We start from the raw sequence: 21,224 nt of genomic DNA on the forward strand, positions 1-21,224 counted from the left end.
AGCAGGACTGGTCCCAGCCCTAAGGGCACAGCTGACCCATTGCCCTGGAGGGTACAGAGCCTGGTGGACACAGCAGCACAGAGGATGCTTCTCTTCCAAGGAGCAAACAAGTGAATAAAAGGAAAAAAAGTAAATTCAGAGTTGGTAAGCCCTTGAAGAAACAGTCTGAGCTATTTCTTGCCTTTTTCAAAATGAAGACTGTCACTCTAGGACATGAAATAAAACGATGTGGACACTGGAATCTTCAAGGTAAAAAGAGGGAAAGTTTAATTTTAACTCCAACATTTATAGATTTCCAAAAGTGACAGTGGGTTGGAGGATGACAGTGCTGCCTCTCCAGTGACACTGGAAAAACCAACAGTCTATCAAATTTCTCTTCCTCCAGAAAAGAATGCAAAACAATAAGTATTTACAGAAAAGTGTGTGAGAAAGTTTGTTACAAGAATGTAAATATCAGAAGGCTTAGAAGAACTTAAAAAAAACATGGTGACATCGACAGGTATTTCTCTAAGGCAGGTCCCATTTGACTGCCAAAGGCACACGGTTCAGACAGTGTACAGCAAGAAAAACAAAAAGACATTTCAACATCACAAGCATTGAGAACACCATGAGGACACCAGGCAGGTTCATTAACACCTCTCTCCAACTCATACAAACAGATATGATCAGAAATCAATCCAACACAGAGAAAGAATAAAATAGCAGTGGTTTGCCTCCATCTTTTATTTCTCCAGCACTTTGAGCTGAGTTCAGAGTAGGAGCCAAACCCATGTTTTGGAGTCAAAACCTGCCACCTAGAGAGCAAAACAGCAAACGGAAAGGAGCAGGCTGGGAGGCTGGTGGGGTTTTTTAAAGCAACTATCTCATAATGTTACAGATGTGCTGGAAACGATAAATTTGCTGTGCTGCCTTTTACAGCAACAAAACAGGTTTTAAGAGACCCTCAATTATGTATCTGCACAGCACAGACATCATTACAGGATACTGCTCCTATTCCCAGCACCAACACTGCTCTGTGGTTATTCATTACAGCACAGAAACACAGGTTTACTCCCAGTCCTAGAAATTTATGTGGTTTTGTAAACAAAGAGGTATCTCTTGCCTTTTCTTTTGAGATCATGTAACTGCTGCAGAAATAAAGTCAGATTTAATGAGAGTTTTTATGGATGTTCTGAGTGGCAGAGAATTGTCTGGGTCTGAGTCCTGTGAGTGAGCTATAGATGGTCAGCAGGTCCAACAAATGTCGGGGGGGACCTGGAAGTAACAACCCCCCCCCCCAAAAAAAAAAAACAAAACAAAACAAAACAAAAATAAGACAAAAATCCAAACAAACAAAACACCAAACAAACAAAAACAAACAAACAACAAAAACCAATGCAACAAAAAATCCAAACAACACACCACACACACATACACAAAACAAACAAACCAACCAAACAAAACACAACCTTGGTGCAACTCTGAGCAAGTTCCCAGAGGTTTTTAACTTGAGCATAACTCTCAGATTTCCACTTCTAGGAAAATATCCTGTTTGTACCTCAAGTTCAAGTGGGACAAGCTAACAAATTCCTTTAGAAAACTGAAAGAGTTTCAGCATTTCTGAGTCAAGAAATTTTCCAAAATTGCTGGCATTGATTTCAGGTCAATTCAACACTAAACCAGACTCACAGAGATACCAGGAGAGGAGACATCCTGAAGTAACCTCTCCCTAACAATGGTACCTAACAGGTTTTAATTCCTGTATGATAGAAGTACTTCCATCACACATTCAGTCACGGGGCTCTGTGGTTCATCATACAGCCCAGGCAGGAAAGGAGGAAGTGGCAGGTAATTTCAGGATTGTGCATTATTTATTTACCCCACATTGTGAAATACCTTGCCCCCACCACTCACCTTCACCTCTGTGAAGGGTCCTCAGAGTCTTGGGCTGCACAGAGCAAAGGCTGGATGCAAATCAAACAGCAATTCCCAAATATGCTCTTGCCTATAGCCTCGATTAACTAACTGCCTCACCCTGTGCTGGGGTATAATCTCTGATAGAGAAATATAGTTTTAACCCCTTATTCAATAACTCAGGAAGAACAATTATTTAACCATATGGCCAGTAGCACAAACCTCATTTAATTGCTACTGGAGTGTGGCAAGCTGATGGCCAAGAGACTTTTTGGGGGTTTTTTTGTGTTAAAATTTCTGTGGAAAGCATCAAACCTGTACTCTTCCCTCTTCACCAGCTATTTCCAGTCCTCCCAAAGCTAGAGGCTGTCTCAGCCCTGTACAGATGCTCCAGGAGCAGCCCACTGTGTACAACACCCAGAACCTGGGGTGCCAGGTATCCACAGCAGCACAGCTCCTTCTGCCACGCTCCAAAATCACCTGCAGGCTCATGGTATCAGACAGTCCTTCCCAGGAAAAGCTGCCATCTAATCCTGACCAGCACCAGGCAGTAGGAGAGGGAAGGCAAAGGTGATGGTAAACTGAGCAAATAGTTATGTTGGAGCACAAGATTGAATTCCACACTTTGAGCAAAATGAAGACTTTGGACACCACAAGTTGGGCATTGCTGTGAAACCACCAGCACTGAAGGCAGTCTGAAGTTCTTATTGAAATGTATCTATCACAGCTCAGATCCTGGCATTTTCTGGCCCAGTTTGCATTGACACCTGGCTGCTACCAGGGAATCCAGTCACTAGAAAGTGTTAGGGATCATCCAGAACCAAGTATTGTCCAGTAAGAAAAAAAAAAAAAAACCCAAGGGGCTCTACATCCTTCTCTCTTTGTTGAAGAAAATCAGCATGGCAATAAATTTCCCTGACCAAAATGAATTCATCTCTCAAAAGTGAAAGTGATTTATGGACAGACACCACTGTCAAGTGGAGATCAACACAAAAAGGACTATTCACAAAATATGGAAACACCAACACTGGCAGCATTTCTCTTGCACAGAAAAGCTCCCTGGGTTATACCAGGTTATATAGGTTAACTACTAGGTTATAAAGTAGCAACTGCTTTAAGGCTCAACACTAAGTTTTGCCTTTAAAAAAGAGTAAATAAATAATTTTCCACATCAGATTACTCAAAATATTTATCCACAAGAACATATGGTACTAAACAGATGTGAATGTTTTCCAAAGAGATGCTGTCATTAATTAGCTGATATTTGTCAAGTGCACATTTTTAGGCAGCAAGAAAAAAACTCTGCAAACCAAACCTTTCTATCAGAGATCAGGGTCCTTCTCCATCCTGAGGTGACATCAGTGCCAGGTTAGCACAGACTGCTGCCCAGGCTGGAGCAGATCCAGGCAGCTGCTGAGGCACAGCACCGGACACTGCTGCAAACCTCAGAACCAGGGCTGGATTGCTAAACCCATCCTCAGATCTCAAGACAGAAGGAAACACTTTCTCAGGATACAGCAATCACTGGAGTTTATAGCTGGAGCTTCCAAGGAGCAATCCCTAGCAGGAAACTCTCTCCACATCAGCTGCCCTGGAAGAGCATCTGTTACAGGGATGTAATGCAGGCAGTTCATCACAGAGCACTGCCCATCCCAAAGGGCACCAGCACAGCACTGCCAGGAGCTACCCTGATTATCAGGCTCGTAAGAAGACTGGCTGCAATTCCCTGACACTCATTGCTGAGGATCTGCACTCTTGCACAGACTGAGACAATTTAGCAGTGCTGTGTCTCTAAAGGGCACCCATCAGTCATTTTGCTCCAGATTAAAACAAGCACCACCAGAAAACTGAGCAGATCTGGTAAAAAAACCCTTCTCTGCTGTCATAGGCTTTATCAAATGATTTACTGCTCAAAGCTGCTTTCAGCTGCCCAGTGACAGGGTGTCAGGTTCATTTCAGTAAATCATGCCAAGGTGAGCAATGCAGCACCTGGGCTCTGTGTCCCAAGGTTGGATCGCCTGGCTGGTGCCAGACCATACATCAAGTGCATGAATACATCTTCAGTGTGCAGATGTGACCTGCCCCTTACGCACTTCATCAGGGCTTAGCTCTAGGAGCTCCAAATGTCAATACTGACACAGCTGCTTGCTTCAGGAAGAGAAATTCCACAGGGATTTGAGTGAGAAAACCAAGAACAGTTTTAAATAAATAACAACACCAGTTTTCGTAACAGCACCTTTATGGGACACAAGGTTAGCTTTAAACAAGTGCCAGGTTACATTAACTTGCAGTCCTCTATATGAAGCAATCTGGGGTTTAATCCATCCTGATAACACTTGCAACATTTATAGGCACAATACCTGGGCTATATCCACAGTAAAAAAAAAAGAGAGGGGTATCCATTACAGTACTGGGAGTGATTAACAAGAAAGTTACCTTATTAAGTTATTTTCTAGAGACTAGTAATTGTTCTCCACTATGTCCCATTGTTACTTGGATTTCAGAATACAAGCAGTGCAATGCTAGTTAAGATAAAGTGGAAATTAGGGTAAAGTCAGCTAAAGACCAAATCATCTTCATAGTTACAGACAATTTTGAATATATATTTTGCATGTGAAATTATATTAATTTTTATCAGTAACAATTCCATTTTATACACAACAAACAGAATTCCTTGCCAGTAGAGGACTGCACTGTGCATGGCTAATCAGCCTTGAAGAGAAAGTCTGGACCTCAGGCATATCCAGCTACGTGGATCAACACCAATCCCTCCAGATCCAGCAGCTTTGGTTTAATGGACGGAAACTTTGGCCTATTGTTCAAAGGTACTGGCCAGCAACGAACGAGCAGGACTGGACTTCTTCAAAATAAAGCAAAGTGTGGTATGTGCATAAAGTCAGTGCCTTGATCCTTAAAAGCAGCTCTACAAGCAACTTCACCTTAAAAAGGGGCAGTGCTTAAGTTACAAAAGATTTTTTTTATGATGACCGAAGAAATGGCTCTGCTTCAGGAATTCAAAAGATGGATCAGATTTAGTAGTAGATTTATTAATTTGCTGTGATTTACAACAGGGTGACAACGTCTGAAACAAGGAGACACCGAAAGAGGTTTAGCCAGGAGGTTTATGGCTTCCCAGTCAAATTCATTGACCAATGTCAAGACATTGGGGCAACTGAAGATTAGCAGACAAAAGATAAGCGGAGGTGCTGCACTGGTGTTTTGGAGAAAGTATTCCAAAGTGTCTTCTCTTACAGCAATTTCCTTTTCTCAAACTCCTGCAAAGAGCACACAGGTGTTACCAGCAGGGAAAATAGAAAACGCTTCTATTATTCTTCTATTTCAAATTATTTTGTATGTATCTTAGGAAATCTGACGTTAAGAATTTAAAACTGGTATTAAAAATTAAAATATAAAAAGCGTAAAGTGTGCAAGTTAGGGGGAAAGAAAACTAAGCATTGTCCCACCTCACATTAACAAGCCAGCTCTGGAAAGCCAGACTGTAGTCACTGCCAGACTGCAATGCTGTCAAGGAACCATTTGCTCCCAAACACAGCCTAATGGGCTTGAAAAACACCAATTCTGCATCGGAACTGCAGTAGAATCCTTACAGTGAAGGACTCAAGCCAGGGAAGCAACAAAATCAAGATTTTCATTTCAGTAAAGAAAAAGCACAACAAAAGAAGGGAAGAATCCCACAGCAGCCTGTGGAGATGCTGTACTATACAGTCACCACAGGAAACGAAAAATACCTAACAGAGCTGAATTATGCATCTCCTCTAGCTGTGAAGCAATCCCCTTTTTTGGATATGAATTAAGTAAAATGCAAATAATCCCATTCCACACCTCAGTTTTTCAGCAGCATATATTCAACCATAACTCTGAATTATATGCCAAGGCTCTCCTTCCTCAAATACTCTATTTAGAAATAATGTTCTCATATTCTACATTAATTCAGGCTCTTTCTATCCAGAAAACAATTTCAACAAGTAGCTACGTTTGAAACAGAATGTAATCTCATCTCCATTTTGCTACATTTACTTTTCTATAAAACAATATTAAATAAAACTGTGTGCATGTATCTTTTATGTAGTATTTTCAACTTGTCCAGCCAACAGAGTTTTTATGTTTAAGCAAGTTCAGAGCAGCAGAGTGTCTGGGTAAGAGAGGGACTCCCAGCTCCTGTTCCCTCAGAAGCGGCTTCTAGCTCTAGATGAGCCAATGCCTGAGGAACCAACCTTGTAGATGGTGCTGCCCAGCTGAGCAGGGGACATGCTGACCACAACCCCTGCACTCTGGAGGGCTGCAATCTTCTCCTTGGCTCCCCCCTTTCCCCCAGCAATGATGGCTCCAGCGTGGCCCATCCGCCGGCCCGGAGGAGCCGTCAGGCCAGCTATGAAGGACACCACTGGCTTGGCATTGGGGCCCTGGAAGAGATAAATGTGTTATGTGGAGGAAGGTGAGAGGAAAAGCAGTTCCAGGTGGCAAATTGCTCATTTTCTTCATTTTTATTTTGTTCATTTTTTTATTTAAATATCAACTCGTCAGGCAAAGTTATTAAACAGCTCACAGAGCACAAAGAAGTGTGGAGTACTTCCTCTCCTGATAATCATCACAAACCAGAAGCAAACAGAAACTTTAAGTCTTTCTACAGACCATGCATACTACCAAAAAAAAAAAAAAAATCACTACAAATACTGTTACAGGAATAAAATTCCCAAGTTGGTAATGCTCTCCCCTTCACAGATGCACAGAACATGGCTGGAAAGACCTCTAAGATTATCGAGTCCAACCTTGACTTGACAACACTCTTAATTTCAACTCTTTTTCTTTAAAAAACCCATGACTGTGGTTTTTGAAAATAGAGATGAGAGACTGAAATGAGTTTTCCTTGATGGGCTAAAGAAGCTGGCTAACTATGAAAGTGTCTGGAAGCAAGGTGTTTTAAGACTTACAGAATTATTTTCTTTCAAAAATGCTGCTGCATCTTCTTCAGCATTTCCTCCAATCTCCCCAATCAATATGATCCCCTCAGTGTGAGGATCCTTCAGGAAGACATCCAGGCAGTCAATAAAATTAGTTCCATTGAAGGGATCACCTCCAATACCTACAAAAAATATAAAAACCACAAAAAAACCAGTAACTCAGCATAAAGATATTGCACTTACAATAGAAGTTTAGAAGTACATTTCAGCATGAGTATTCCCACAGGCTCATAAGACAGGCAGCTCTGAAGGCTCTAGCCAAGTCAGAGCATGTCAGATTCTTGTCCCCAATACCTCCCCCACACAAAACTTTGATATCTGCGTGCTCACCTTTCAAACCATAAACAAAATGTTACGAACACAGCAGGACCAAGATGCCAGCTCCAGAATTTTGGTGTATGAAAACTGAATTTACTTAACACACCCAAGTAAATGCCTAAGAATGCCTTAATCCTTTATAACTAAACTTCTTGGGACAGCCTGTTTCCAAATTGACATCACATTTGCTGGCAGTTCTCTGTTCAAAGCTGGTCTTAAGGCTTTTATTAACCTGATGTGGAAATGTTAACAGAGAAGAGCTGTACTCTTCACAGCACATAGGGATCCCACTTATCAACACAACTGCCATTCAACAAATTCTACACTTGCAAGAAGGAATTATTTTGGATTTACACTTGTGAAGGAAAAGCAGATTAGTCTAGGTCCAAGAGGCTGGTTTTGAGGGAACCTACCAACACAAAAAGACTGCCCCAACCCAACTTGTGTTGTCTGATGAACAGCTTCGTATGTCAGGGTTCCAGATCTTGACACAATACCTTGAGGAAAGAAAAGAAGATAAACTTACCACTAACACAGCACATAACTAGAGGCAGCTGTTCTTATAGTAATGAAAATCACCTCAGTAAGCAACTGAGATTCCAGGTTTTCCAGCTGTCCTTGCCAAAACACTCTGTAAGATTCTTTCTGTACCATTTCTTGGTTTTCATCTTTTGACACTTAACTGTCAATGGACCTAAGCTCCCCAGAAAGTCAGTAATATTTTTGTCACACTAAAGCCTTACCAGGAGAGAAAACTGAAAAGCAAATAAAAGAACATACTTCTTATCTTGTATGTGAGTAGCTGATGCACTGGTCTTGAAACAGAGTTGCAGCTCAACAGTTAACAAAAGAATTCTGTATTAATCACATCCCCAGTATGGTCAGGCACACAAGAGATCTTCCAGAACAGAAAAATGCTGCACAAATGCAAATTATCACTATTAAGGTATTTGTTGCTTCTCTACAGAACACACCTGGCATTTACATTACACTATCACAAGAGACCCAGTTTTAAATTCAGGATGGAAGGTATCAGAGCTTTGAGCAGGGGTCAAATATTTGCATGGCTTTTTGTTCATTTTTTCAAGTCAAGACTTCTGTTAACACTACAAAAGGAAAGGTTTTCAGGAAAAACAGACACCACCTTCCATCTACTTCCAGCCATATAACAAGGAATATAACACATACATTGCATGAATAGAGGAGGAAATACACCACTAGACTAAGAACCTTAGTTTTATCAACTATTTATACTGTTGGCCAGCTCAGATGTGTTCTAGCACAGGGTTTTTTTCCTTGCTAGGTTTGAAAAGGCCTCCCTGTTTACCACTAAGATCAGATTGCCTCAGAGAAGCTACAGATGAAAGTCCAAAGACTGTGGCTATTTTTATACCTTGCATCACAGTATATTCAGATGATTATTGGATCCCTCACAGTAATAGAAAGCTGAAGAGCACATCACCAAAGGTCACACATTAGATGAAACTGGGAGGGTGGCAAATCCACATTTTTATTCCTTGATTCTTGGATCATCATTGAAAACATTTCCAGCAATGGCAGAGCTACTGGATTCAAGATGTTAAATATTCTTTTGCACTTGATGTGCCTTGCATTCAGATTCTAATAACTTGTGGCTGCAACACATTTCTTGTATGTATTTAGAAAATTGAACAGAACTGATTCAGAAGGGAGCTCAGAGCAACACTGGCTGATGTTCCCTTTTACAGTCATAGAGCAATGTCTCAGTGATTTTTATAAAGGGCATAATTGCAACCATTTGATTTTTCAATTCCAGGTTTATGGGTACTTGTGAAAGCTGGAGGTGGAAATGAGTGCTAACACATCTTCCAGCATTCCTTAGGTGCAGTCTAGTCTCAAGCCAGAACTGGTTACATAGCAGAGGGAGCTCCTCATGCTAAAACAATGCACTGAGTCCCTGTAGTTCAACAGCACTGAACAGGCTTTCCCACAATAAACACATTTTCCATCACAAAAAAAGGGTAATGCTGCAAAGGGTACTACTGTGCTCAAGTGAAACTGGTTACCTTGCTGACAGACAACAGCAGCATGTGCTGTTTACAGCAATGTTTCTGAAGCTCTACCTAAGTACAAATGGACATTTCAGAAGAAATTTCTCTACAGCTCCTGAACTGCGTTATTTCAAAATAAAAAAATTGAGTTGTTATTTCTATAGTTTACAACAAGGAGCTGACAGAAGTCAGGACAAGAGACTTGCATGTAACAGGGTGTGTAACTCATTACACACAGGGAGTGTGATTAACATTGAACAAGCCACTGCCTCCCTGCCCTTTACCACACTGCCTGAAAATTGGGTATATTTGTCACTTCCACTTGTGATGGTTTTATAGTTGTCTAAATTGTGTTATAAACTTCTCTGCAGTCTCTTCTCCTTGCTGTAGAACTGAGATCACCAGAAGAGTATGATCCCAGTCCCAAGCAGCCAAGCTGTTGAAAGGAATAGTGTAAGAGAGCTTAGTGCTCTCAAATCCCAAGAAAAATGGAAGTTTCCTCAAGGCTCTCCTTTGAAGATACCAAGTCAATCACATTACCTACAGGAATTCCCAATTGCTTTGCCTCTACCATCAGCACCCAGCATCTACTATGGAAGAATTCCCGATTTGGGCCTCCAGGGTTGATAATGCTAAAATTGATGTACAAACTGAGGACAGACAAGCTGTCCCACAGTGTCATCAACTCTCTCCAGGGCAGGATGAGCCTTGCCCCACAAGGAAGAACACTAGAGCACCAAACTTGTGTTTTAGATGACGCATAAATATTCAAAAACTCACCAATTCTTCCCTTCTTGTGAATGTGACCAGGCATGATACCAATTTTACATTCTCCAGGCTAAGGAAAGAGTGGGAGAGGTCAGATGGAACATTCAAAGCACCACTAGGAACAGTTCAGCCTTGGACCAAAGCCAGAGGTCACTTACATTGATGACCCCGGGGCAGTTGGGGCCCACCAGGCGGGTCTTGCTCTGCCGCAGCAGCCGGTGTTTGACGCGCACCATGTCCTGCTGGGGGATGCCCTCGGTGATGCACACCACCAGGGGCATCTCTGCATCGATGGCCTCGTTGATGGCAGCAGCAGCAAATGGGGGAGGGACGTAGATGACAGTGGCTGAAGCACCCGTTTGTTCTTTGGCCTGCAAGAGACACAAGACAAAACACATTGTGTGTTTAGCGGGGCTGAAGAGAATGTTCGACAAGAAGTTATTTAAAATACATCCATTCTCAGGCATGAATTAAGGATATGTATAAATCAATTATAATCTAAGCAAGTGTTACATTCCCTGAAGATGGGGCACAACCAGGGAACTGAGAACTGACCACTGTCTGGGAAGGATCTGCGCCGTGATCACCATCATAAATACTCTTACATAACAGTTTGATAAAAATTCATCATGCACAGCAGAATCAATCAGAAACTAGCTGCATTCATAAAGCAAGTGTACCCAGACTCTGTGAACTTCACAGTGGAAGCCAAACTGGTGCCTGACCACCCTGAATGCTCCCTCTTTTACAAGGCCTCTGTTTCACTCTGTGCCCAGTGACATCCACGGCTCAAATATTTGTCTCTCCAGTGTTAGTCATGCAATAAGGAGCCCTTCAGCTTTAAACTCTGTGCCCTCCAGTCACTGCTGCAAATTACCTCCTTCACAGAATTAAACACAGGCAGACCTAGATGAGTTTTTCCCCCTTTCCCTGGAGAAATTCCTCCAACTAGATTGGTGCCATAGTCCAACGCCTGCTGGCTGTGAAAGGTGCCCTATGAGAGAGAAAATAAGTGAAGTTAGAAGGCACGTAATAGCAAATAACCTTAACCAAAAAGTTTGAAGTTATCTGTAATTCTGAAGGCAATTTATGTCACTAAGATTTGCAATAAGAAGGGAAATTTTCACTACACACATTATATATATATATATATATATATATATATATATATATATGTACTTAATCAGATATTTTGGTGAGTGCATCCACATGTTTTAAATGCATTTGGAATATGCTAATATGTTCTTTTTTTTTTTTCAATCACAGCACTGTAGTTTCATGCTCAGGGGTATTCTGTTGTGTGCTGCTAACACACCTGCAGACACAGCAGCCACAGTTTCTTTCTCACATCAAGTTTGGCAGATGACAAACACTACAGTGAAATAGAAATTAGCATGCTCTTCCACAACTAGCTGATAGTTTTACAAAAGCAGCCTTCTCTGCCTGCAAATGTGTAAAAGAGTAAATCTGAAAAAATTGTTAAATATCCTGAAATAAAACCAGAGATTTAGTTCATAGGCATTGATATTGAAATGCACTTGTGAAAGAAGCACTTTGAAAATGGGCAGGTTTTGCAGGCTTTTTGCAAATAGCCTTTTACAAAGAAACCCTTCCAGCTGTATACAGAATGAAAAACAAAAATGAAAAGCACTATAATAGAGATGACTCAAAATCAACTTTCAAGCTTGTGCACAAGTATTGGGGCCAAAGAATGTAAACTACAGTGCTGAAGGGACCTTCCTGATGGTGAAGGAATCCTATCAACACCGACAAAGGTAGTATAAAATCCATTTCATATATAACTATGTTTTCTGAGCAATTAACTTTCTGACTGAAAGGCTGATAGAAAAAATAACTTATAGACATACCTGTTTGCCTGTAAAACCCTGACAGATAACCTTTGTGTTCTTGTTAACATACAGGTTTTTCCTGGATGCTGTGTAGGAGCAGTGTCGGACTCCATTCTGTTGAACTGGAGAGAAAAGAGAAGAGAGCACAAACCATTAATCCACTCCTTTGGTAGACTCTGAGTCAAAAAATGTCCCAGCAAGTAAGTGCATATCAGTCAATGCTTGTATCAAAAAATCATGAGCAGCTCATGTTTTCAAGAGCAGCTCTGAAGCCTCATTCAGTGCTTGTCATTCTAAGACATTAAACACCTGTAGCTCACCCTATTATGCCAATTACTCAATTTACTAGAAATCAGGAGAGGTTTCTCATATTGAGTACTCAATATCAGGATTCCTCCTGACAGACAGAAACAACTTCTTAAGCACTGCTTTCATTTGCAATCAAACACGTTTTTATTTTCTCAGATACTCTGCAAAGTGACAAAGCAGAGCTAAAATCCTGATAAAATCTTGAGGCTGTTACAACACTGGTACTATGTGACACCTCCTGCGAACAGAGCACAGTCCAGAGCAGACAATGAGAGACACTGAGGAGCTCAAGGATCCCTCAGCCCAGGAAAAACCTGGTGCTATGTAAGACAACAAGAGATCTTTTTCCACAGATTCCTAGCTATGGCATCACTGCTGGACAGACATTTGGGCTCAAGAGGAAACACAGCTCTCCAGATACTCCACTAGAGTGATTTTCAATTTAGTTCTCACAACTCTGGTGCTGAGAGAAGAAAACAACACAATTGTAGAAAAAGAGCACAGTGTGTGCTGGCAACAAAAAGCCAAGGGGGATGACTGCATCTGTGCTGAAGGGAAAGGAATGATGACAGCAAATGCACAGAATGTTACCACAGAAGAAAGACTGAGATAAGAAGAAAGGACTTAGGATGCCCTCTCTTATATAGAATAAATAAGATGCACACCTACATTTATTGCCATATGCTTTTTCACACACCACAGTTTTGAGGGGATCAGAAACAATTTATTCCCTGCAAGTGTTTGACATAAAAACCTTAATTTATACATAGAGTGACCCTGGGAAGGCACAATCCTAATACAAGATCTCAAATACATACACTAAAATGTAACTATTAACCCTTTAGCTCTTTTAAAACTTTAGCAACTCAGACTTAAGGAAGTAAATAGTGCAGTTGAAATCAAAATAACAGATCCTGAATCATGATGCCCAGACTGTTCCATATACTCACTCAGGCACATCTGAACAAGGGAATATTTTTCCTTTTTCTCTTTTTAGGAAGAGAATAAAAGCTTTTAAAGAAGCAGAAAACTATCTCTATGATAATGCACAGATTTTTCTTAAGATGCATTATTAAATTATTACAGTAACAGAATTTCTATGGGTTAGTAAATATTCCGAAACTTTTTAAGATCCACATACACACACATTTCCATCAGAGCTTCACAGTTCTCTCTTGCCAACTAAAGTTTAGTGCTACACTGCTTTTATGCTTCAGTTGTATTCAAAGGAGTGAGCAGAAAAACCAAACCATGCCAGAAGCAGCCTACACACATCAGTGCTACTGCTAAACCTAAAGTCCTTACTCTGTTCTTAGAAAGTGCTGGCAAACCCAGGGTTTAACTGCAGCCACCTTCTGCTGTTCTCTAAGGAGATGCAGCAAATCCCCAACTTCACACAGGCACAAAGTAAAACTCCACACAGAAAGGAACAGACTAGGATGCAGCAAACTTGTGAGGAAAGTGGCAAAAGTGCACTTCACCTTAGTGACCTGCAGGGTGTTAACCTAAATCACCACAAACACTGCTGCATGACTTGTAATGCCAGGAAATACAAAGCAGTAACAGACAAAATCCACGTGAAATCCTTAGGAAAAGCCATAAAAAAGCCAATTGTTTCCTGAGTTGCATCCAAAACAGCATGGGCAGAGTGAGGGAGGGTATTCTGTCCCTCTCAGGTGAGACCCCACCTCTGGGGCCTGCTCTGGGGCCCAGCACAGGAAGGATGTGGAGCTGCTGGAGTGAATCCAGAGGAGGGCAGGAAGTTGATGAGAGGGATGGAGCTATGAGGATGCTATGAGGAAAGGCTGAGAGAACTGGGATTGCTCAGCCTAGAAAAGAGAAGCCTTTGGGGTGATCAATTCCCTTCAGTACCTGAAGGGAACTTAGAGGAAAGATGGAGCAAGACTATTGACAAGGGCATGTAATGACAGGACAAGGGGGAACAGATTCAAAGTGAAAGAGAGCACATTTAAATTGGATATTAGGAAAAAAAAACTTGTACTGTGAGGGTGGTGAGGCCCTGGCACAGGTTGTCCAGAGCTGTGGCTGTCCCACCCCAGGAGTGTTTCAGGCCAGGCTGGACGGGCTTGGAGCAACCTGGTGGAGTGGAAGGCATCCCTGCCCATGGCAGGGGAGATGGAACAAGATGATCTTCAAGGTCACCTTCCAACCCCAAGTATTTTGTGATTCTATGATTTTATGAGAATATGTCTAAGGCTGAGATTTCATGAACAAGGCTACCAGGCTGGGTGTGGGAGGGGAGAGAGAAGCCACTGCTACAGAAGACAGCAGAGGATGATCTCTGTGTTACGCTGAGGACTTGGTCTTCCTAGGCAGGGCTGCAAGGCCCTACCCCTGAAACAACTCAAAGGCACATCTGGTGAAGAGCAGCCTGCCTCCAGCAAAGGGAGGCAAAACAAAACCAGGAACAGCTGGAATGCTGATCAGGCGAGCAGGGAATCGATCTACCTGAGCCCAGCCACTCAGGCAATCCCTCACAGTCACATCCCCAGCCCTGAGGACAGCAGAGGATGATTCCCCTTGAGAAGGAGCTGTTACAGTCCTTACCACCAGTGAGGCCTTGGGGAGAACACTCCAGGCTTCCAGGAGAATGGCAATGACTGTTTGAAAATGGGCCTGCAAGGGGAAAGAACAAACAGGCAACATAAACTGACTCAGATCTAAGTTTTACAGAGCCTGTGCCCAACCACTGACAAATCCACCTGCAAAGAGAAGGATGCTTGTCACCTATCTGTCACTGAGCAATTTCAGTGCTTTGAAAAAAAATAAAAATTACAGAATGGGTCAGGTTGGAAGAGATCACAGTGGGTCAGCTGGTCCAACCTCCCTGCTCAAACAGGGTCATCCTACAGCACACTGCACAGGATTGTGTCCAGATGGTTCCTGAGTATCTCCCATGAGGGAGACTCCAGTGCCTCCTTGTTGCTGACAAACTGACAAATAGTCACATTTCTCTACACCTTACAGCAAATGCACACTCCCAGTTCAACTGTTCATTCCAGATCTATTTTCAGATATTTGTAACATTGCACAAAAATGTTTTTGAAAGCTTAAGTTTGCCAATCCTCCATTTTCAGAAGACAGTATTAGTATATTTCTCAAGGATAAAAAGCTTTTGAGCATTTTCTGAACTATCAAAAAAAAAAACCACAAAACTTAGGCACTGATATCTAAACAGCAGCTTAAAATTTAAGCTTTGTATGGATTTACCCTTGAAAACCATGTGCTTCTTACATTACTATATGGCCTTCCTTCAGAGAAAATACAGATAGTTCAAAAATCCTGGCTATAGATTTGATCCCTTTGCTGTCTCCAGAGGCAGGCAGCTTAGCATGAGCAAATGTCTGGAGAGCAACGTATTTTTGAAGCAATTTATGGACAAAAAAAACCTAAAAATCACCTTGCAGTCTCTGGGCTGGATGAGTCTGAGTTTCTGGGGTTTTTCAAATGGCTTGATACAGTTCTGTACTTGTGCTCCTGGCCCTGCCTGCAGCAGCAAGGTTTGCCCCAGTTATCAGCAGGCCATGGGTCAGGATGAGGTTCTGCTCCACGTGGCACAAACAGCAAGCCCTGGGTGCAAGCAGCTGGCAATTTCAATAGTTAAGACAGATACAAGATGAGAAGGAAACAGGTGGAAAGTGGAAATGGCATGCCCAAGTTCACAGCAGGTACGAGTCAGAAATAGAAGCCAAGTCTCAACTTCCACCCAGGACCTGCTGCACAACTTCCAAACCCATCCAGACAATTGATTTTACTACAAAAAAAAAATCTGGGTGCTTAGTTGTAAATGCATGCTGCTTCATGAAGACTGGAAGGAAAAAAAAAATTTAAAAAAATGTTCTTCAGCTGTGAACCAGCAAGGCCAAACCCATTGGTGATGCTATTTTAATGCTCACATCTAAATTACAGGCCAAGTTACAAAGGTGAAGGCTCCAGATGAAGTCCTAGAGCACAAGGACAAGTCTTATCAAATCCAACTCTTCCCAAAAGCACAGGGGAAATGTTACATTGTGTCAAGTCAGAGTTCTCAGATAATATTACCATGTCCAATAAAGGCCTATAACAGACCTTTAACAAAGTGCATTAAAAATAAAATAAGAGACTGGACAATCTTTCCCAGGCACAATGTTCATTTCTGCCCCATCCCTGTTCAGTTTGTGGTTTAAAAATAAAGTTATACAAATAACAAGCTGATTTATTTTGGCTTTTCAGTACTTTAACTTCTGCATAGCTAAAAAGTGAGGTGTGCTGTGAGCAGAGCCTACTTGGGTCTACTGTACAGGAAAACAGTTACGAAAGGTGCTCAAGTACCCAACCTGTGCTGTCTCAGGGGAGATCTGAAAAACAGTATCTAAATTTAGCAGTGGGGCATAAGCCTGTATATGGAACACCAGCTGTTTTACAGTCAAGAAACCTTATTAGAAACTGAGGGAGAGAGCTCCTCCAACACCCCACACTGCTGCTGGCTCCTCTGGCATTTCCAGGCAACGAGGCCCCAGCCAAGGGCAGAACTCACTGCAGTACAAATAACTGGAAAATCCACCTCATTTACCTCTTAGGAAAAAATCCCACAATCCCAAGGCTCAAGCAGGACTTAAAGCTCACTTGTGTATTACAATTAACAAGCCTTTCCAGAAAAATACCCTATTATTTATCATGGAGTCCAAACAGGAATTTACATGTTAAAAAGAAAAGTGATCCATTTACAAGGTATGTTAAAGCACAGAGGGTACTTAAACACCATTTACAATGAGCTTTCAGGCTTTCCTTGAGCAGCACCACCTCTGAGGCACAAATCTCATCTAAAACAATGCAACTCAAGCTACATTTCATAGAATCACAGAATGGTTTGGGTTGGAAGAGACTTTTAGAGGTCATCTAGACCAAGTCCTTCTCTATTTGGGTTGTGCAAACCAGGTGACAACACAGATACTAAAGGCTGAATCTCTTCTTCATCCAAAATATACAAAGTTCAAAACTTACTATTTTCAGGGCTTATTGTAAGATTTCCTATGGACACAAATCCAATCAAAGTGTCTCCTTCTTACCCATATTTATCCCAAACCAAAAAAATAAGGAAATTTGGAAGCTGAGGTAGCATCTGAGGCTGCTCATAAAACAAGCCCAGCATAAAGCAAGGTGAAACAGCAGATTCCTCTCCACAATGACCAGAGCTGACACCTACATTGCCAGAGGACTGAAATTCTTCATCTACTGCTTCCTGACATACCCACAGAACTAGGAGTTGAAGTAAGATATTCCCTTTCTTTTCTATTACCTATTTAAGGAAAGAAGAATAAGTGAAATTCTTCCTCTATTGCTCCTTGAAATAGCCACAGAACTTGGAGATGATGGAAGACACTCCTTTTCTTTTCTATAACCTATGTAAGGAAAGAAGAAAGCCTTAGAAATCATCGGAGCTCCAATGTAAGTGGGGAAAGTGGAGGCGAACATAGGGGAAGCTCAGGGAAGAACTGAGGTATGAGGAGTGCTGCTTAAAACGCTGCGTCTCTTTTTCCACACACATCCCAACCCCTCCTCTTTACTTCCCATCAGTTATGGGCCTTCAGCTTGCACCTCAGAATTCATTTCAATGTTTTCTACAAGTTTAATTTACATTTTTGTGACCATCTCCTTTCTCCTTCCTCTGCCAACAAGTGCAAAGACACAACAGGAACAGTTCTGGGGAGCTCCTGCCAGCGCAGAGGAGCCTAACCCCAGAACTCACCCCTGAAGTTATCAGTTACATTAGCAGAAGATGCTCCCTGATGACAAAGAAGCCTTCATGCTATTGAGGGATTGTCCAAAATATCCTTTAAGAGGATTGTGCTCTCCAGGATTCCTGTTTATCACCCCCCAGGTTCTCTTCTCTCACCCTTCCCTTGCCAAATTCCTGTTAATGATGGGAACCCAGATCTGTGACCATGAAATAGGAGTTGAGGAATTAAGTAAATTAATCAGGCTGCAAAGGGCAGATGCAATGCCTCCACTACACCCGTCACATCGAAACCAATCTACAACCAGTGGGAAATGACATCCAGAAAAACTTCAGTTCTTTCAACACATCTCTTTCCTAATCAGTCTCTCCTCAGTGCAAATCCACTGCCTCCTGCGAGCCAACAAGCTGCTTTCCCCAGGTATCCTCCACCAAGAACGTGAGCAGGTAAAGGTTTGGGAGCTTTCCTCCCTCCATACTGTTGATGTATAAACAATTAAGGAATTCTTCAGTTTGGGTTGTTATTTCTGCAGCAATCCTTGGCCAGGGTTACTCACATAATTACTGTAATCTTTTAATCTAAGAGCTCTCCAAAGCCTTCTAACACATCCAGGACATGGAACCCCTAATCCTGACTCTCCAGTCAGTTCAGACGCCTACAAAAACTCTTCAAGGGTATGGACAAGCACAGGTCTCTCCTGATTCTGTCCATACACCAGCTGTGCTCTGAGCTGACCTTTGAACAGCACTCACCATTTATTGACAGATTTCATACTCCATTTCCACAGCTTCCCAATCTCAACCTCAGGGATACACACCCTGCATGTTTCCTTCAGCAATGCACCAACAAAAACAAGGTTTGCGTCTCTTTTGCAACAGAACACACTGGACACTCCCGATTTCAAATCACTCAGAGAAGCAGATGTTAACTGTTAGTGAAAATGTACCTACAAAGCCCAAATTTAAGGTTTCAGCAGTCTCTAAAGGGTAAAGAGTATCAAATCAAAGATTTCCAATGAAGAACTATTTCATCTTGCAGGAGATTCTGCAAAAGACTTCAGAAACAGCTGCAAAAAGACACTTCTTGAGCCACTTCCTCCTTTCTACCCCTCAAAATGATTTTAATAACTATTCCCTGAATCTCTTGCTGCTATTTGTAAAGGGAACAATGTGGGGTTTTAACACATAAAACTGCACTCAAGAGAAGTTTTGCTGGGAGTATAAATTAAACTAAATTGGAAGGTGCTACATTCCCATCTGTTCCCCTCCATCAGAACCAATTCTTATTGGGCCCAGGGGAGCCAGTTCAAAAAGCTGAAGTGGCAGAAATTAAGAGCACAAATAGTTTTCTGATCCTGCTTGTGGAGAACAAGAGGCAGGAATGGATACCCACCTAGACAGGAGGTGTGCCACAGGAACTACTCACACCAGCCTGGCGTTGTGACCTGATCACGTTACCTGACCTGCAAGTCACCACCCCAGGGAGACAAAAACACTTTGTGTGCAGTCAAATGAGGAACGTTTGAGTTTGTTCATTCATTTCCAGCTACAAGAACCACATTAATGCACAAATAATGCACACATTAATGCACAAATTTCTCTGTTTACATTCCTAATATCTGCTCTTGTATCTGGGCATACCCACACTGATCTCGCAGAATGGTTTGGGTTGGAAGGGACCTTAAAGCCCATCTCATTCCAACCCCTTGCCATGGCCAGGGACACCTTCCACTAGACCATCAACCTGGCCTTTAACATGTCCAGGGATGGGGCAGCCACAGCTTCTCTGGGAAACCCGTTCCAGTTTCCTCACTGTAAAGAATTTCTTCCTAATATCCAATCTAAACTCACTCGCTTTCACTTTAAAGCCACTATCCTTTTTCTATCACTATAAGTCTCCTTTTCAAGAGGATGCAGCCAAAGAAAAAGCACACTGGAAAGAAAAAGAAAAAAAAGAAAAAGGAGGGAGAAAAGCACTTTCTTTTCCATTGTGATGTTCAGAACAACACATATTAAATGTTTCGAGCTGAAGTACCATTCTCAGACTGCTCGTGCTCTCCAAAAAGGGAAGTCTACAACCTTAGTCGTGGCAACAGAAAGAACTTTAGCACGCTGTGCTGAAACCACAAGGTAATTCAAGGCCCTTCAGAGTTCTCCAGCCCCACGGGCTCCCCTCGGCCCTTGCCCTTTGGAGTCTTTCGGGGCTACAACGCCGAGAAAACCTCCCCGTGTCCCCACACGTGCGGCCGCCCACCCTGCCCAGGAAACTTCCCATGACATCTACAAACAGCTCCCTCGCAGCCAGGCGTGTCCCTGCCCCGAGCGGGGCCATCCTGCCCGGTTCCCAGCGCCCAGCCATGCCGGAGCAGCGCCGGGAGCAGCGCCGGGAGCAGCGCGGGTTCCCCCGGGCACAGCCCGAGTCCCGCCCCGCTGCCCGGGCCGAGCGCGCCCGGCCGCGCTCCGCCGTGACCTTGCCCGGCCCCTGCCCTGCCCGGCCCGGCCGGGCCCCGGCGCTGCCCGCGGCCCCCGCGGCGGGGCTGGGAGGGCTCGTCCCGGTACTCACGGCGGAGGAAGCGGCCGAGCAGGCGGGCGGCGGCGGGGCTGCAGCGAGACATCGTCCCGTCCGCAATGACGGCGGCGGCGGCCCCGAGCTCGGCCCGCCCCGGCGGCGGAAGCGGCTCTGCGGCGCCTTCTGGGTGTTGTAGGCACGGGAGCCATGAGGGTGGGGAAAGGCTCCGGGATCGTCGAGTGCAAGCCGCCACCCGGCACCGCTACGGACACGGCAGTCTGTCCTCAGACATCACCAGGGACGGTGACTGCGAGGAGCTGTGGACTCCCTCAAAGGCTGGGAGGCCCTGCAGAGAGACCTCAGCAAATGTGAGGGCTGGGCAATCACCAACCATGGGAGCTTCAACAGGGAAAGTGCCGGATTCTGCACCTGGGATGGAACAACCCTGGCTGTGCAGACAGCCTGGGGAATGAGGGGCTGGAGAGCAATGCCAGGGAAAGGGACCTGGAGCTCCTGGGCGGTGGAAAGTTGAAGGTGAGCCAGCAGTGCCCTGCAGCCAGGAGGGACATCCCTGTCCTGGGGACATCAGGCCCAGCACGGCCAGCCGGGCAAGGGAGGGATTGTCCCGCTCTGCTCGGGGCTGGGGCGGCCTCACCTCGAGTGCTGGGGGCAGCTTTGGGTGCCACAATATAAGAAAAGCATTAAACTATCAGAGAGTGCCCAAAGGAGGCCACCAGGATGGTGAAGGGCCTGGAGGGGAAGCCGTGTGGGGAGAGGCTGAGGGCACTGGGTCTGCTCAGCCTGGAGGGGACAGAGAGGAGACCTCAG

The 21,224-nt window shown here is 43.5% G+C and overlaps 1 protein-coding gene across 2 annotated transcripts; it reads right to left on the minus strand.

The window, feature by feature from the left end:
* Positions 1 to 4,114: 4,114 nt before the first annotated feature.
* SUCLG1 (succinate-CoA ligase GDP/ADP-forming subunit alpha) lies at positions 4,115 to 20,589 on the minus strand. 2 transcript variants are annotated; one of them, XM_038136145.1, is made up of 10 exons: positions 20,451 to 20,571; positions 14,719 to 14,787; positions 11,860 to 11,963; positions 10,869 to 10,985; positions 10,150 to 10,362; positions 10,004 to 10,061; positions 7,607 to 7,690; positions 6,846 to 6,997; positions 6,129 to 6,317; positions 4,115 to 5,168 (listed from the first exon to the last, which is right to left on the minus strand). In XM_038136145.1, the coding sequence occupies exons 1-10, from the start codon at positions 20,500 to 20,502 to the stop codon at positions 5,142 to 5,144; spliced, it is 1,065 nt and encodes a 354-aa protein (XP_037992073.1). In that variant the 5' UTR covers positions 20,503 to 20,571; the 3' UTR covers positions 4,115 to 5,141. The 2 variants fall into 2 exon arrangements, with proteins under 2 accessions (XP_037992073.1, XP_037992074.1); XM_038136146.1 differs by lacking the exon at positions 14,719 to 14,787 and having other exon boundaries at positions 20,451 to 20,589.
* Between the last annotated feature and the right edge of the window lie 635 nt (positions 20,590 to 21,224).

The sequence above is a fragment of the Motacilla alba genome, chromosome 4 (genome assembly GCF_015832195.1).
Source record: "Motacilla alba alba isolate MOTALB_02 chromosome 4, Motacilla_alba_V1.0_pri, whole genome shotgun sequence".
Lineage (NCBI taxonomy): Eukaryota > Metazoa > Chordata > Aves > Passeriformes > Motacillidae > Motacilla > Motacilla alba.